This window comes from Ascaphus truei, unplaced genomic scaffold, assembly GCF_040206685.1.
Source record: "Ascaphus truei isolate aAscTru1 unplaced genomic scaffold, aAscTru1.hap1 HAP1_SCAFFOLD_739, whole genome shotgun sequence".
In the NCBI taxonomy this organism is placed as follows: Eukaryota; Metazoa; Chordata; class Amphibia; order Anura; family Ascaphidae; genus Ascaphus; species Ascaphus truei.
Window position 1 is genome coordinate 82,501 of NW_027457074.1, and position 16,996 is coordinate 99,496.

General features: G+C 46.1%; 1 protein-coding gene and 1 long non-coding RNA gene across 25 annotated transcripts in view; one reads left to right on the forward strand and one right to left on the reverse strand.

The window, feature by feature from the left end:
- Positions 1 to 16,996, reverse strand: part of LOC142486103 (uncharacterized) — an 87,269-nt gene that overhangs the window by 61,060 nt on the left and 9,213 nt on the right. The window lies entirely within an intron of this gene.
- Positions 1 to 16,996, forward strand: part of LOC142486101 (uncharacterized) — a 111,199-nt gene that overhangs the window by 50,534 nt on the left and 43,669 nt on the right. For 6 of the 23 annotated variants that reach the window (XM_075584768.1, XM_075584769.1, XM_075584770.1 and 3 more), the window contains 4 exons: positions 767 to 808; positions 3,607 to 3,648; positions 7,235 to 7,276; positions 9,171 to 9,923. The exons of 2 other annotated variants lie outside the window; for them this stretch is intronic. In XM_075584768.1, coding sequence (XP_075440883.1) covers positions 767 to 808; positions 3,607 to 3,648; positions 7,235 to 7,276; positions 9,171 to 9,508 — 464 coding nt within the window. In that variant the 3' untranslated portion in view covers positions 9,509 to 9,923. Of the gene's footprint in view, positions 1 to 766; positions 809 to 3,606; positions 3,649 to 6,962; positions 7,059 to 7,234; positions 7,277 to 9,170; positions 9,924 to 9,992; positions 10,075 to 11,709; positions 11,801 to 11,830; positions 12,413 to 14,995; positions 15,229 to 15,679; positions 16,637 to 16,996 lie in introns of those variants that run through there. 15 more of the 23 variants (XR_012798790.1, XR_012798792.1, XR_012798793.1 and 12 more) reach the window with 11 other exon arrangements.

Sequence of the window (16,996 nt, forward strand, 5' to 3'; positions counted from 1 at the left end):
GGAGATTCCTCGCGCAGGAGTAAGTGTTGCTCCGGGCCACTGTACCGGATACCTTGATGAGGTCGGATTCGTTCCCTGGTCTGCAGAGATCTTTTGGGGGAGACACCTCCACCAGGATGCGATGACGAGGTGAGCCCATCGCCCGGGACCTCGGCAACGCGATCGCGGCCCTAACAACGGGCCGCTCGCGTACCCGGCAACCTCCGGGAACAGCGCACAGCTCCCTGCACTAGCCCCCACCCTCGCGTTCTCGCAGCGGGTCCGTCAGTGGCAGCGGCGGCACCCGCGATCGCTCGGCACACGCGGAGGGGGCTGTCAGAGGGGAAAAATAGACCGGGGCTACATAAGCTTTCAGTAGAGCAATGTTTAGAGACTTATACTCCTGTGCGGTGTAGTACTCTGTGTACTGCTTGTGGTGGCAGTACTGTGCTGCACATTTGACCTCAGTCCTTTGAAAGATATTTTGATGTCGGTTGTAACCACAATGTTCACAATGTTCACGCAGTTTGTGAGATAAAGTAGTAATGAATACGTGTACCATGTTACTCCATGGTACTCCGTGGGAGGAGATCCAATCCTGCAGGTACGCGTAATTTCCGTCTGATTGCCAAAGGATCATGCAGTAAACTTGATTGAGACAGCGTTCCCTACAGCTGTTTCGCCGTGACCACAGCTTCTTCTAGGGACACGTAACCACGCTATGAGATGTTGTTTTATAGCGTCTCCGTAGATATGGTGATATCTGACACTTTCCTTTTGTTTACAGAGTTAAATGCAAACTTTAATGAAATCTCCACATCTATGCAAGGTAAGTACTTAGGAATAATAAAAACATGCTCAAAACATATACTGTAAACATATGCTTGAGTGTAGGAATGATTTCCTTGATGTTTAGGATACTGTTACATATAATACCAGAAACGTTCTCTGCATATATATGTCTCTGTCACAAAAATAAAGGTTTATAGTGAGTATCTTTTTAATGTTCATCATGAATTGAATGTCAGTAAAAAAACAACATGCTATTCTATAAACGGTATATACATGAAACCTTTGTTAACACCTATTGATGACATAGTATTTAAATTAAAGATCCATTTTGCTTCACTTTGGAGTAATTTTTTAACCCAGTCACCTTTACGTATTGTAGGTAATAGGCGATCTATGCCCTGGAAAGCAAGCACTCCTGTATTGCCCTCATGCTGTTCTCTCACATGTCTTGAAACTGGTGTGTCATATAGATTTTTAATAGAACCTGTATGTTCCAACACCCTCCCTCGCAGCTGTCTGCATGTTTTGCCAACGTATTTGTGTCCACATCTACATGTAATCAGATAGATCACTCCTGCCGTTTTGCCATTCATAAATGTTTTTTGAGCAAAATGTTTGGTGTCATCACTGTTTGAAAATGTTTTGCTTGTTGCCATAAACTGGCAGGAGACCTTGCAAGAGCCACATTTGTAAGATCCTTTATTTTGATCTGATATCCAATGACTAGTATTCTGTCCTTTATTCTGGAAGTGGCTGTGAACTATTTTATCTCCAATGTTCGGTGCTTTTTTCCATACCATGGATGGTTTGTTTTTTAGAGTGTTCATTAAATCTTCATCATTTAGAAAGATATGCCAGTGTTTTTGGATGCTGGTCCTCATCTCTCTCCATTTGGTATTTTATGTACGGGGACATACCTGATGACTTTCCCATCACCAGTTCTGTCATTTTCCTTATTTGTTAAAAGAGACTCCCTGTTTGTGCCTAAGGCTCGTTGGTATGTCCTTTTAGCACATTCTTGCTATATCCACGTTTAAGGAATCTGTCCCTCATAAGGTCCGCTTGTTTCTTAAACTCTGTTTCATCAGAGCAGTTGCGTTTTAAACGTAAATATTGGCCTACTGGAATTCCCCTTTTAAGAGGTTCCGGATGATGGCTATCCGCTTTGAGGTAGGTATTAGTAGCCGTGTGTATTCTATATGTTGTGGTACGGATGGTGGCGTCTGCATTTTTTGAGACAGTTAGATCCAGAAAATGTATATGTTGCGAATCTACTTCAGACGTAAGTTTTAAATTGTGTTCATTCTTATTTAATGCTTTGATAAAGTTTTCCAGGTGTTCGCTGGTACCCCTCCATATTAGCAGGATGTCATCAATATATCTTATCCAGGTCTATGAACTCGGTAAACTCCATTAGATAATCTTCAAAAACTCTTGTCTCTTTCCACCAGCTTAAGTATAAATTCTCATACATGGGGGCATAGGTAGTGCCCATAGCTGTCCCTTGGATTTGTTGATAGTATTTTCCATTAAATACAAAATAGTTGTGAGTAAGTACATATTCAAGGAGAGTGGTGATGAATTCACTATGCTGACTGATTTCTACTTCTGGACATAAGAAAATGTTGAACTGCCTTTATACCAACCTCATGTGAAATAATAGTATATAGTGATTCCACATCTAAGCTGACATACAATGTATTTTCATCAACAGTTACTCACTTCAATTTACATAACACATCTTTAGTGTCACGTACATATGATGGCAATTTGGTGACATAACTTTTAAGTACTTCATCCAAATAAACACTTGCTTTTTCTGTGACGTTACCATTTCCTGAAACAATAGGATCCAGTTGGTTAGAGCAGCTTTTTATTGGAGTAAATCACAAAGGCTAATACTTTGGTCCATTGTGCCGCTCATTATAGCAAATTCTTGTGCTTATCTTAGATTCCACAGATCCACTGATAGTTGTTTTATTGTGAAGGTGTGTAGATGGATAACGCAATTTTTGAACAGTTAATTAGATATCTTTCAAATAGAAAAAATGCATTGTCTACTACTTAAAAGTCTGACACTTAGTATAGCAGCATTGATACAAATTGCACTTAGTATAGCAGCATTGATAAAAATTGGTTGAAAAAGTCCTATATGAGTAGACAATTACATTTGATCACGGACTCAGCATAGTGAAAACTTGATTGAAGGTGTAAACATATTTTAACCCTAGATAGTCCCAACAGATTTACCAGCTTCCAACAGGACAGGTTTTAAAGTATAATACTTCCACGCAGCACAGCACTCACAATGGCAACTGCCGGGTCATTCACTTTACACTGTATGTTCATACAATGCTGAAAACTTGATTGAAGGAATACGCATATGTTAACTTTTGCAGAAACAACACTCTCACATACTGTAAGCTTTCAGTAGAGCAATGTTTAGAGAATTATACTCCTGTGCGGTGTAGTACTCTGTGTAGTGCTTGTGGTGGCAGTACTGTTCTGCACATTTTATCTCAGTACTTTGAAAGATATTTTGATGTCAGTTGTAACCACAATCTTCACGCAGTTTGTGAGATAAAGTAGTAATGAATACGTGTACCATGTTACTCCATGTTGCTCCGGCGGAGGAGATCCCATCCTGCAGGTACGAGAACTGTGTCCGTTCGATTGCCAAAGGATCATGCAGTAAACTAGATTGAGACAGTGTTCCCTACAGCTGTTTCGCCGTGACCACAGCGTCTTCTGGGGACACGTAACCACGCTATGAGATGTTGTTTTATAGCGTCTCCGTAGATATGGTGATATCTGACGCTTCTCTTTTGTTTACAGTTTTACATGCAAATGTTCAGAAGTTCGCCTCATCTGAACAAAGTAAGTACTTAGGAATAATAAAAACATGCTCAAAACGTACTGTAAACATATACTTGAGCACTTGAATGATTTCCTTGATGTTTAGGACAGTATAGAAAAAATGGCAGTGCACTGCCAAAAAAGTAGGAGGAGGCTCACAGGTAAAAAAAAGGGTTTTTAATCCATTAAAGGATCAGGCATGACCCCTAGAGCAGCAGCACAGGTAACACACCTACGCGTTTCGGGCCGTGTGCCCTTTATCAAGGTGTAAATACTAGCAAAACAACCAGCATTTAAATACAAAAACCCGATCACGCCGGCGAGTGACGTCACGCCCAGTTGGCCAATCAGCTTCTTGCTTCTTCGTACAAAAGCCCTGATAGGGCAATTAATGTGTGTCAAACTGAAGAAACTTTATTAAGACCACACAACCTTTCCCCAACTCATAAGAGAGGTGTATGGTCTCAGGCACAGAAGATCTGATTGGCCAATCTCAATTTTTAACTGGGAAACTTTATTGACCCTTACACTTAACAATCCCCTGTATTGTTAATCATGACGTCAGTCACTCGGCCCCAATACCCAAAGGTCACCAAAATTCTCCCCAAAGGGAGATAGAATATTAAAAACCAAAGAATATAACCCTTTTGCATAACAAATATGATCACAATTCTATTAATACTACAAAAATACAATTAAAAAAAGGAAAAGAAATTGATGTCATACATCCCTAATTGTGATTGTTTCCAGATAGAGGAACACATATTCACATATACACTTGTAAACACAAAATATAGAAAGACATAAAGTCCCCAAATTAACAATCAAGTACCCCTAACCCCTTAAGCCCTGAATTGTACAGACACATATACTGTATATATAAAAAAAATGCTTTCAATTATTTATTATCATAATCTTATAAAAAAATATATGAATGTACATCCAAGACCCAAATACAGGAAAAAAGGAAAAGAACAAAAAAGATAGGGGCGGAAAAGGGGGGGGGGGGAAGGGGGAGAAGAAAAAGGAAGAAAAGAACAAGGGGGAAAGGAAAGGGAAAATAAAGAAAAAGAGGGGGAGGAGGGGGGGGGGAAGGGGAGGAATCTACATAAACACAAAAATACACATCTAAACAATATATAAGAATACATTAAATGGGAACTCCCAATAGATTCAAATATCACCAGCTATATAAAGTTAGATGTTTTAGTCACAGCTTGATCTAGACAATGCACCATGCATGCTGGTACACAAGGAAGAATGCAATAGTCTATATAGACATTTACTAAACAATGATTACAACAAACATAGACTAGAGTGTAGGGTCCTGTCTACAAGAAAAGTTTAATGAACCCCTGATTACCCGCCATCATTTTGTCTATACCCCTGTACGAGCGCACATTAGGATTACGTAAATTGTAGTAGATTAAGAGAGCTATAGGCTCGCTACCAGGACAACAAGACTAGTTCGTGAACGAGGGGAACATTATAGCAATATAACTATATAACATATGGCATAACGTCACAGAGACAACAGAGGCAGATGGAGGACCATCGGATCAAAGAAAGTGCCCCAGGTCCCAATCAGTATTCCTCAATGTGAAGATCCAATAGGCGTCTCTCTGATCAAGCCACTTTATTTGATCACCTCCCCTCGCATGGAGAGAGATGTATTCAATTCCACAAACTTTGAGGAAATTACTATCTCCCCTGGGGCAGTGGGTGCAGTATAGTGGGACCGGATGGATGATATCTTTGTTTTTAATGAGCCTGACATGTTCCGTGACACGTATTTTCAGGCTCCTCCTAGTACGTCCCACGTACTGTTTCCCACAGCCGCAGGTGAGAAGGTATATGACGTATGTGGTTTTGCAATTTATGAAAGCCTGTATATTAAATCTTTCCTTAGTAGTAGGGCTCTCAAAGGTTTTAGAAGGTAACATCAGATTGCAAATCTTACATGAACCACATCTATAAGACCCCTTTGTGGATTGTCCAGATCTGGTTATATCTGATGTGAATAGACTCGGAGACAAAGACTTTGAAATTGTATTAGCCTTTCTAAACACCATTTTGGGTTTTTATGGCAAATCCTGCCCCAGGACAGGATCCAGGCGCAGGATATCCCAGTGTTTTTCTAGGATAAATCTAATATCCTGTGCCTGTTGGCTGAACTGGGTTATAAAGAGTGGACTTTCACACTTAGAAATTCTCTTAGGTTTCCTGCTTAACAGTTGGTTCCTATCCATTTCTTCCACCTGCCCACGCGTGCTCTTATAAGATCGAGGGGCCTATAGCCCCTGGCGAGAAATCTATTATGCAGATCGTCTGATTGTCTACGGACATCTTCATCCTGGGAGCAGTTCCGCTTTACCCTCATGAACTGCCCTTTGGTATACCCTTAATGAGGGTCCTGGGGTGGGAGCTATCCGCTCTGAGATAAGTGTTTATTGAATTCTCTTAACGGAAAATAACCATATGTATATTTAAAGAGAGATCAACGTAAAATAACAGATCCAAATATTCTAAGTGGTGATAATCAAAGTGAATGTAAGACCATAATTATTAGTGTTGAGTGATTCCGTAAATAACAACAGTGTAGTGACATCACCCTCCCAAATAAAAATAAGGTCGCCAATAAAACGACGATAAAAGATAATGTGATCCCTAAATGGGTTCCTATATCCAAACATGGGGAACGACTCCCACCATCCTATGAACAAATTGGCATATGATGGGGCAAAGCTGGTACCCATAGCCGTTCCACGTGTTTGGAGATAGTGAACACCATCAAACAAAAAATAATTGTGTGTCAACAAAAAGTCAATAGAGTCTAAGATGAAGGTGGTTTGTGAAGGTGATAAATCAGAGAGTTCCAAAAAATTTTGTGACGCTGCCATCCCCAGTTGGTGTTCAATGATTGTATAAAGTGATGTGATATCTTAGACAACCAGACAAAGTTAGATTTCCAAGAAATGTCTTTAATATGATTAATTAGGTCCGCACTATCCATAATATTGGAAGGAAGGGATCTCGCCAGGGGCTGCAGGTAGTGGCCCACGTACCGTGACAGACCCATCCCCCAAAGATCCAATACTAGAGACAATTGGCCTCCCAGGAGTAGAGAACAACGTCTTGTGGATCTTTGGGAGATGGTGGAACATGGCCGTCGTGGTTGGAAATGGATTATAAGGAAAATCCATCTCATTAGCATGGATTTTCCCTTCATCAAAGAGTTCTCTCAAATTGGGCATGAATGAGAGGGTGGGGTCTGATGGAAGTACAGCATAGGAGATATTCAGCTGAGAGGCATAAATCATTGCACTGTATTTCAGAGCTACAAGGTTAAACACGAAAAATGATTATATTTCATATAATTTTTTGTTTGACATTGCCCGTCGTGGGAGCCCATGAGCGCTACACACAACAGGGTAAGCAGCTTTTTATCCCCTTTAGTAACTCAAAAACACTTGTTTGGGGGATCACAGGGGGTGGGGAATGTACTGTAGGGGAGCGGGGGGGGGGGGGAGAATAAGGGGTTTAAAATCCACCTTCTTGATGCTAATAATTAATTATGCATCAATGTTCTCATTCATTTAACCTATAGGAGTCTACCCTCCGGAGACACACAAGGCTGGTGAGGACAAAGGTAAAAGTAACACTACTTTTTAGTAGCAGTAACCCATTTTTTTTTATTGACACATCTAGGAGCACTGCTCTCCGTTAGTCCATTTCTTGATTGTATAACTTTATTTGTATAGTGCCATGCATATATACATGCATGGTGTGTCCCCCCCCCACTGAAATGTGCCAGTGGCAGCAGGAATGCTGCTATACAGTATCTGTATAACACAAGCCAAGGGAGCTACCCAAATGCGTCAGTAATGAGGTGTGTTTTAAGATTGTCCTTAAAGGTTGGGAGAGAGGCTACTTGTCAGATATTGAGGAGAAGGGCATTCCAGAGACATGGGGCAGTAAATGAGGGATGATTTAGGTGGGAGAGGGCTTTAGGCACAAAATGGGTATACAGAAGACATTCTTGAGCTGAACGCAACAGATGTATAACGGGTGCTCACCACAAACTGGATGGAACCGCGAGGCTGAGGTGGGGGGATGTGTTTATAAACCGACCTCCAATCGTGAGACTGTGTCCGGCAGAGTGATAGTCGTGTAGCCGGGTCAGGGTAGGAGAATTTAGAATAGTCGTAATACTAGCCGTGGTCTAGGGTTGTAGAAGTAGAATGGTCGTTGTGCGTAGCCGGAGGTCCAGGAGTAGAGATGGTGGGAGTCCAGATGCAAGGCAAGGTCAAGGATAAGACAAGGCGGGGGGGGGTCCAGGTATAAGCCGAGGTCAAGGTACTGAGGAAACAAGGCAGGAAGAAGAATGCACAAAACAACAAGTCAAAACAGCAGGATGCTTGAGGTAAGCACTTCGTCACAAACGAATATTGTGCTCAGCCAATTTGGAACAGGGATTGCTGAGCATATAAAGGCCAGTTAGCCAATCAGTAGAGTCACACAAGGCTGCAAGCAATAAGTGGAACCGCCCACTCAGTCGTCATCCACCCAATCTATAGTCAGGAGGCGTTGTGTGCCGCAAGTGTGCAATGATGAGGTGATTTCGTAGTTAGTGTTGCTTGTTGGTATTAACCCTTTGTATGTCCATTTTAGCGCGGCGCCTGCGAGTAGTCTCCTCAGCGTGGGGCGCGCCAACTGTGTCATCACGGGAAGCGTCGCGGGGCTTAGCCTAAGCCCGGTCCTGGTAGGGGTAGCCCGGCATTTGCGGGCACTCCTATTACTGTAAGGAGGGTCACCCGTGTCGTCACGGGGGCCCGTCATGGGGGGAGGGGGGCCTAAGCCCGATCCTCACAAGACGGGCAGGTGTACAGCATGAAATTAAGCCTGAAATGTAAGGAGGGGCAGTGTATATCGGCTATTAACAAAAGAACAAGATGACTGCTCTGATTGCGCTTAATGCACTATTACTAATGTTGAAAGTGATATTATGTCTTTAACGAGCAATCCAAGCTTTTTTAATGTATTTTTTTTACATTGGTTGAAGCAGGCGGTCTCCGGAGCCGATTCATTTCAGCTCCGGGGACCCTCTTCTTCTGAAGATACTTACCTCCGAAGGGAGAGCCGGTACAAGTTTAAAGCTCTCGCGCCACAAGAGCCAACAGGAACCTGCGCTGAATGATGTCATGGCTTCCTATTGGCCCACAGGGAGTAACTTTGTGGTGACGTAACTTTTAAGTACTTCATCCAAATAAACACTTGCTTTTTCTGTGAGGTTACCATTTCCTGAACCAATAAGACGGGCCAATGCTCTTGATGGATTTTTGTGTACTTTGGTTATTGAGTAGAAGGTCACTATAGTAGGATTATTCACCATCATAAACTTGTATTCATGTTCATCTATGGTTTTCATAGCTAAGCAATCCTTTAGAATTCTGCTAAGAGATTTTTTAGTATATTTCTGTAGGGTCACTGTTGAGAACTCTGTAGCATTTCGTATCACTTAATAGCTTGGTGTTTTCCTTCAGATAATCAGCTGTGTTCACTACTAGCAAGTTCCCTGACAAGCTGGTCACTTAAAAGACATTACCCCATAGCTCGGGTTTCAAGGCTTGTATACTACACTGGAATTGTGTGTGCATTTTTTGGGAGTTTTGCACATCTACTCCTCCTTTCTGTGTCCATGCAGGATTGCACTATTATTGTGTTTCCTTTTCATGTAACCACCAATGAATTGTGCTCCCAGAGTTTTCCATTACCATTGTCTATAAGAACCAAGGAGAGAGGTTCATCGAAGGCTGAGACGCTGTCATCGGGTTGTGATTATATTTCTTTTTATTTCATTCACTGTACCCCTTCTTTGTAAAGGTGTTGCACTTCCTACCACCATAGCACAGGGTGTTTTTCTATTTTATATCTTGTAGTGCCTTCCAGTTCCTTTTGAGAAATTAGTATTTGATTTTCTGTGTGACTTTGATTGTTCCTCCAAATCTCTTGACACTAGGCCCACAAAGGTCTCAATATGAGGACTTATACTCAGATTTGGTGTAAAGCTACTCCTTGGCTTGTTTCGTGAATGGTCCTTATCAATGTTGCCGATAGCCTTCCTCCATCATAGCACATAGTACAGCTAAGATTACAAGTATCCTAAAAACTTGCCTACGAAATTCTGGGGCAATATCCAGGTAATGCTGCCAACATTTCTGTGACATTTCTGCAGACAGACTAATGGCCCGGCCCATTGGATTAACATAGCATGGGTCCCTGGCTGTACCCAATATCTGGGGAAGGGGGGGGGGGGGGGAGTGTGCATTGCTCACAGGTAATAACCAAGATTTTTCTTTTTACAGTTTCGACCAAGATGAAAATTGCTTTGATATGCAGTGGGGTAGCATTCTCATCAGCGGTTTTAGCTTTTTAAAATTATGACGGGTAAGTTATGTAATATTTTATAAGCGTATAGTTTCACTCGTACACTTATTAATGTGTTATGTCACCCCCCCAAGCTCATCCCCTCCCCCAAGCTCACCCCCCCCAAGCTCACACCAAGCTCATCCCCTCCCCCAAGCTCACACCCCCCCCAAGCTCACACCCCGGCGCCGCGCGTGACAGGCCGCGGGACAGGAGATGGGAGGGGGGATGCCCCTCCGGTCCCGGTTTCCCCCTGTCACCGAGTGACAGGCCGCGGGACAGGAGATGGGAGGGGGGATGCCCCTCCGGTCCCGGCTTCCCCCTGTCACCGCGTGACAGGCCGCGGGACAGGAGATGGGAGGGGGGATGTCCCACCGTTGTCCCCGCTGCCTGCGCAGGAGGGGGGGGGAGCGGGTGTTGGTGCTGGTGTGTGTAATTGTGTGACACTGTGTGTGAGTGTCTGAGTGTCTGTGAGTGTGTGTAAGTCTCTGTGACTGTGTGTGTGTGTAACTGTGTGTGAGAGTGTGTGTGAGTGTGTGTAAGTCTGTGTAAGTGTCTGTGACTGTGTGAAACTGTTTGAAACATTAACACTTTACAATACAACATTTACACATACTGTACTGTACTTATTCACGGTTCACATCCCGGGCAACGCCGGGTCTCTCAGCTAGTAATCTATATATACATATATAAAACTCAAACGATATCATACCATATCTTAGGATTTGCCCCTTTCTTAGTAAGAGCTATAATGGGTGCCACAGTAGAAGAGGCATGGAATAGTGATAGTAGAAGGGGCATGGTGTAGTGATAGTAGAGGGGGCATGGTGTAGTGATATTAGAGGGGGCATGGTGTAGTGATAGTAGAGGGGGCATGGTGTAGTGATATTAGAGGAGGCATGGTGTAGTGATAGTAGAGGGGGCATGGTGTAGTGATATTAGAGGAGGCATGGTGTAGTGATAGTAGAGGAGGCATGGTGTGGTGATATTAGAGGAGGCATGGTGTAGTGATAGTAGAGGGGGCATGGTGTAGTGATAGTAGAGGGGGCTTGGTGTAGTGATAGTAGAGGGGGCATGGTGTAGTGATAGTAGAGGGGGCATGGTGTAGTGATCATAGAGGAGGCATGGTGTAGTGATAGTAGAGGGGGCATGGTGTAGTGATAGTAGAGGAGGCATGGTGTAGTGATAGTAGAGGAGGCATGGTGTAGTGATAGTAGAGGGGGCATGGTGTAGTGATAGTAGAGGAGGCATGGTGTAGTGATAGTAGAGGGGGCATGGGTACATTTAGCAGGGGGAGAATAACATATTCTGCAGATTCTGTAGGATTTAATCATTTTATTCATCCTATGTGACCTAATGACAGTGACTTGTTTAATGGATTAAAGGGTCAGTCCTACTAATGAGCAAAGTGACCTAATGACAGTGATGTGTTTAATGCGTTAAAGGGTCAGTCCCAGGTAGGAACAAAGTGACCTAATGACACTGACGTGTTTAAAGGGTTAAATGGTCAGTCTTACGTAGGAATACCTCACCTGTGCTGCCGGGCCCCCTTTGCACTGAAGGGTTAAACCTCTTATCCCATTTACCCAATATCTGGGGGGGGGAGGGGGGTGCATTGCTCACAAGTAATAACCAAGATTTTTCTTTTTTATACAGTTTCCACCAAGGTTATAACAGCCCTCATATGTAGCCTGCTTGGAGCAGTGGCTCTAACATCGGCCATTGCAGGCTTTATAATTTACGACCGGTAAGTTATGTAATATTCTATATTCGTATAGTTTCACTCGTACACGTATTAATGAGTTATGTAATTTATATATAAAACTCAAACGATGTTTGTCTGTGGGTTTGTGCGCGCTCTCATTTGCTGCTAAGCTCTCCCATTGGCTGACTGAGGGGCGGACCTTGGCTGTCATTGGCTCTCATTGCCTGACTACGGTGCGGGCCCTGGCTCTCATTGCCTCTCGCGGTCTCTGAGTGCAAGGTAGGGTGACGTCATTATAAAACAATTGGTGACGGGGAGTGTAACATATGCTGTAGAATCTGTGGAATTTAATCATTTTATTCATCCTATGTGACCTAATGACAGTGACTTGTTCTAATGGATTAAAGGGTCAGTCCTACTAATGAGCAAAGTGACCTAATGACAGTGATGTGTTTAATGCGTTAAATGGGCAGTCTCACGTAGGAATACCTCACCTGTGCTGCCGGGTCCCCTTGGCACTGAAGGGTTAAATCTCTTATCCCATTTACCCAATATCTGCGGGGGAGGGGGGTGCATTGCTCACAGGTAATAACCAAGATTTTTCTTTTTTATACAGTTTCGACCAAGATCAAAATAGCACTGATATGCAGTGTGGTAGGAGCTCTGGCAATAACATCGGCCGTTTTAGCTTATATAAATTATTAGCTGTCCCACCCCTCCCCACTGTCCCCCCCCACGTCCACCCCCTCCCCACTGTCCCCCCCTCCTGTCCACTGTCCCCCCCTCCTGTCCACTGTCCCCCCCTCCTGTCCACTGTGTCCCCCTCCTGTCCACTGTGTCCCCCTCCTGTCCACTGTGTCCCCCTCCTGTCCACTGTGTCCCCCTCCTGTCCACTGTGTCCCCCCCTCCTGTCCACTGTGTCCCCCCCTCCTGTCCACTGTGTCCCCCCTCCTGTCCACTGTGTACCCCCTCCTGTCCACTGTGTCCCCCCCCTCCTGTCCACTGTGTCCGCCCCCTCCTGTCCACTGTGTCCCCCCCCCTCCTGTCCACTGTCGTCCCCCCCCTCCTGTCCACTGTCCCCCCCTCCTGTCCACTGTCCCCCCCTCCTGTCCACTGTCCCCCCCTCCTGTCCACTGTGTCCCCCCCTCCTGTCCACTGTGTCCCCCCCTCCTGTCCACTGTGTCCCCCCTCCTGTCCACTGTGTCCCCCCCTCCTGTCCACTGTGTCCCCCCCCTCCTGTCCACTGTGGTCCCCCCCCTCCTGTCCACTGTCGTCCCCTCCTGTCCACTGTCGTCCCCTCCTGTCCACTGTCGTCCCCTCCTGTCCACTGTCCCCCCGTCCCCTCCTGTCCACTGTCGTCCGTCCCCTCCTGTCCACTGTCGTCCGTCCCCTCCTGTCCACTGTCTTCCGTCCCTTCCTGTCCACTGTTGTCCGTCCCCTCCTATCCACTGTCCCGTCCCCTCCAGTCCACTGTCGTCCGTCCCCTCCTGTCCACTGTCGTCCGTCCCCTCCTGTCCACTGTCGTCCGTCCCCTCCTGTCCACTGTCGTCCGTCCCCTCCTGTCCACTGTCGTCCGTCCCCTCCTGTCCACTGTGTCCCCCCCTCCTGTCCACTGTGTCCCCCCCTCCTGTCCACTGTGTCCCCCCCTCCTGTCCACTGTGTCCGCCCCCTCCTGTCCACTGTCCCCCCCCCCTCCTGTCCACTGTCGTCCCCTCCTGTCCACTGTCGTCCCCTCCTGTCCACTGTCCCCCCGTCCACTGTCGTCCGTCCCCTCCTGTCCACTGTCGTCCGTCCCCTCCTGTCCACTGTCTTCCGTCCCTTCCTGTCCACTGTCGTCCGTCCCCTCCTATCCACTGTCCCGTCCCCTCCAGTCCACTGTCGTCCGTCCCCTCCTGTCCACTGTCGTCCGTCCCCTCCTGTCCACTGTCGTCCGTCCCCTCCTGTCCACTGTCGTCCGTCCCCTCCTGTCCACTGTCGTCCGTCCCCTCCTGTCCACTGTCGTCCGTCCCCTCCTGTCCACTGTCGTCCGTCCCCTCCTGTCCACTGTCGTCCGTCCCCTCCTGTCCACTGTCGTCCGTCCCCTCCTGTCCACTGTCGTCCGTCCCCTCCTGTCCACTGTCGTCCGTCCCCTCCTGTCCACTGTCGTCCGTCCCCTCCTGTCCACTGTCGTCCGCCCCCTCCTGTCCACTGTCGTCCGCCCCCTCCTTTCCACTGTCCCCCCCTCCTGTCCACTGTCCCCCCCTCCTGTCCACTGTGCCCCCCTCCTGTCCACTGTGTCCCCCCTCCTGTCCACTGTGTCCCCCCTCCTGTCCACTGTGTCCCCCCCTCCTGTCCACTGTGTCCCCCCCCCTCCTGTCCACTGTGTCCGCCCCCTCCTGTCCACTGTCGTCCCCTCCTGTCCACTGTCGTCCCCTCCTGTCCACTGTCGTCCGTCCCCTCCTGTCCACTGTCGTCCGTCCCCTCCTGTCCACTGTCTTCCGTCCCTTCCTGTCCACTGTCGTCCGTCCCCTCCTATCCACTGTCCCGTCCCCTCCAGTCCACTGTCGTCCGTCCCCTCCTGTCCACTGTCGTCCGTCCCCTCCTGTCCACTGTCGTCCGTCCCCTCCTGTCCACTGTCGTCCGTCCCCTCCTGTCCACTGTCGTCCGTCCCCTCCTGTCCACTGTCGTCCGTCCCCTCCTGTCCACTGTCGTCCGTCCCCTCCTGTCCACTGTCTTCCGTCCCTTCCTGTCCACTGTCGTCCGTCCCCTCCTATCCACTGTCCCGTCCCCTCCTGTCCACTGTCCTGTCCACTGTCCCCCCCCGTCCACTGTCTTCCGTCCCTTCCTGTCCACTGTCGTCCGTCCCCTCCTATCCACTGTCCCCCCCCCCTCCCCTCCTTTTCCCCCCCTCTCCCCCTCCCCCCTTTTCCTAGCGCTAAATGTAACTCACGGGCAACGCCGGATCTCTCAGCTAGTATATCAATAAACGTAACTCCATGTGTGTCACAAACCAGAGACAATGCTCTGTTTGTTTTCCTGGTCGAGGGTCTCATCGCTCATGGACCCTCAGGGAAACGTCTTCAACGGAGCTCAGGGGAAGGTGGGTCGTTCGATAGAGAGGGGGGAGAGGTCAGGGGGCGGTGGGGGGTACGGGGGTAAGATAGGGGAGTAGGGAGAAGGCTATGGTGTGGGCCAGGATGGGGGTCCAGGGTAAGAGGGGGGGAGGGGGAGGGAATAATCATTGACTTTTAACTTTATGCTGAAGGGGTAATCAACAATTATCGGAACCAAATGAACCATATATCCTTTACTAACTCAACAACATCTATGCTAAGAAAACATTTTCTCAACTCCCTGTTACAGACCCTTCAGGAACATCTGCTTTCGTGATGACGTCACTAAAATCCGACGGACCGCTTTGCATCAGATCCCCGCTTCATCAGGGTCTACTGTGATCAAATTCTCAGTAGCCAATTACTAAAGGATCTAAGGTAAGTTGCTATATGGAAGAACATAACGGAACAGAACGCTGGGAGAGTTCTCAGCTTTCCCCCTCCGGTGGACACAGTACCACCAAAAACTAAAAAATTACAAAAAAATAATTTTTTTTTAAAAATTAAAAAAAAAAAAAAAAAAAAAAATTTTACATTTTTAGCGGCCATTTTTCCCCGCGACCACGTTTATAATGCGGTGGACACGGGTGGCCCCCGAGGACCACGCTATAATGGGGTTAAGCTGTAGTAACCGGTGCATGTCCTAAACAGTATCTATAAATAGAACTTAAGTATATCCGTACAAGGTATGCTTATACGACTTAGGGCTGTCCCTAGAATACAGTAACTAGGATAGCAGGCACACACTGTAACTAGAATACAGATTAATAACTAAATCAAAGATCAAATCAACGTTATACAACAGATATCCGTGCTAATGTCGTCTCAGTTCCCCGTGCTGCAGCTCCACTGCCGACGCCATGATGACGTCACTAAAATCTGACGGACCGTATCGCGTGAGATCCACGCTTCATCAGGGTTGGAGGAGTCAATTTTCACTCCTACAGGTATACTATATATACCCTGTGATCAAATTCTCAGTAGCCAATCACTAGAGAATCTAGCGATTACAGTCTGCATGCACCTGAGGTGCATGAAAACTAGGTTAACTCCCCCATCCCATCAGTGCTGGTTGTGGGTGGGTGTCAATCTGGAAGTTTGACACGTGTATGTACGTGTAATAATATTCAGCATTTTATGAGCTTTGCAATTGTACTGAGTTATGAATGGGGCAAGGAAGAGAAGGAGATTAAAATAGAGGAGGAGATTAAAATAGAGGTGGAGGAAGAAAAAGAGGAGCAGGACAAATAAACCTAACAACGAGAGAAAAAAAAACACCTAACGACAAGAGGGGAAAAACCGCTGCCTAATGACGAGAGGGGGAAAAAAAAAAAAAAAAAAAAAAACGCTGCCTGACTGTTAATAAATTGTGTATTGGCCAAAACGTCAAGTCTCTTATGCGTCTTATCAGCCTTTGGAAGTACTTGTTGTATAGTGCATGTATTTTTATGTGTACACGCACACACGTGTGTATCTATATCTATCTATATATATCTAGATATATATATCCTCTCTTTTCTTCCTCATCAGGCACTCCCTGAGGCTATAGATATAATTAAAAATATGTTTTATTCTGCAGTTCAACGTTTCGGTTCCATTTCAGGACCTTCTGCAAGATTCATACGGTTCAGAGAAAGCCTTTTAAATAAAACCTCATGTGATGCTGCAAAAACGGCACGAAAATGTGAAATACTTGAAAAAGAAGGGGCCACGCCTGAGTAACTGCAAAATTGTCTCCCATCATGTCAATGACGAAACATTACAAATAAACCGCTGTTGTGTTGAACTGAGTGATAATGTGCATGGAAGTGAACATAATATAAAATACTGTGTAGTACAGGGGTAGAAAGATGGGTTTGCACGCACTCAGACACACAAGTGATGATGGGGTACTTAACTACCGGTGCGCTGGTTCTGGGGAGTTTCTGACGTCCCAAAATAGTCCAATGGAGAAGAAGAAGCAGGCACACGGTCTTAATCAGCAGTGAAAGGGTTTAATGTGCCAAGAAATCCAACGTTTCGGCAGTAATACTGCCCACACCTTGAGAAAGGCAGTATTACTGCCGAAACGTTGGATTTCCTAGTACAGGGGTGGGCAACCTATTTTTGAATGTAGCCACAGGTGTGAAAATAGCCACACCATGTA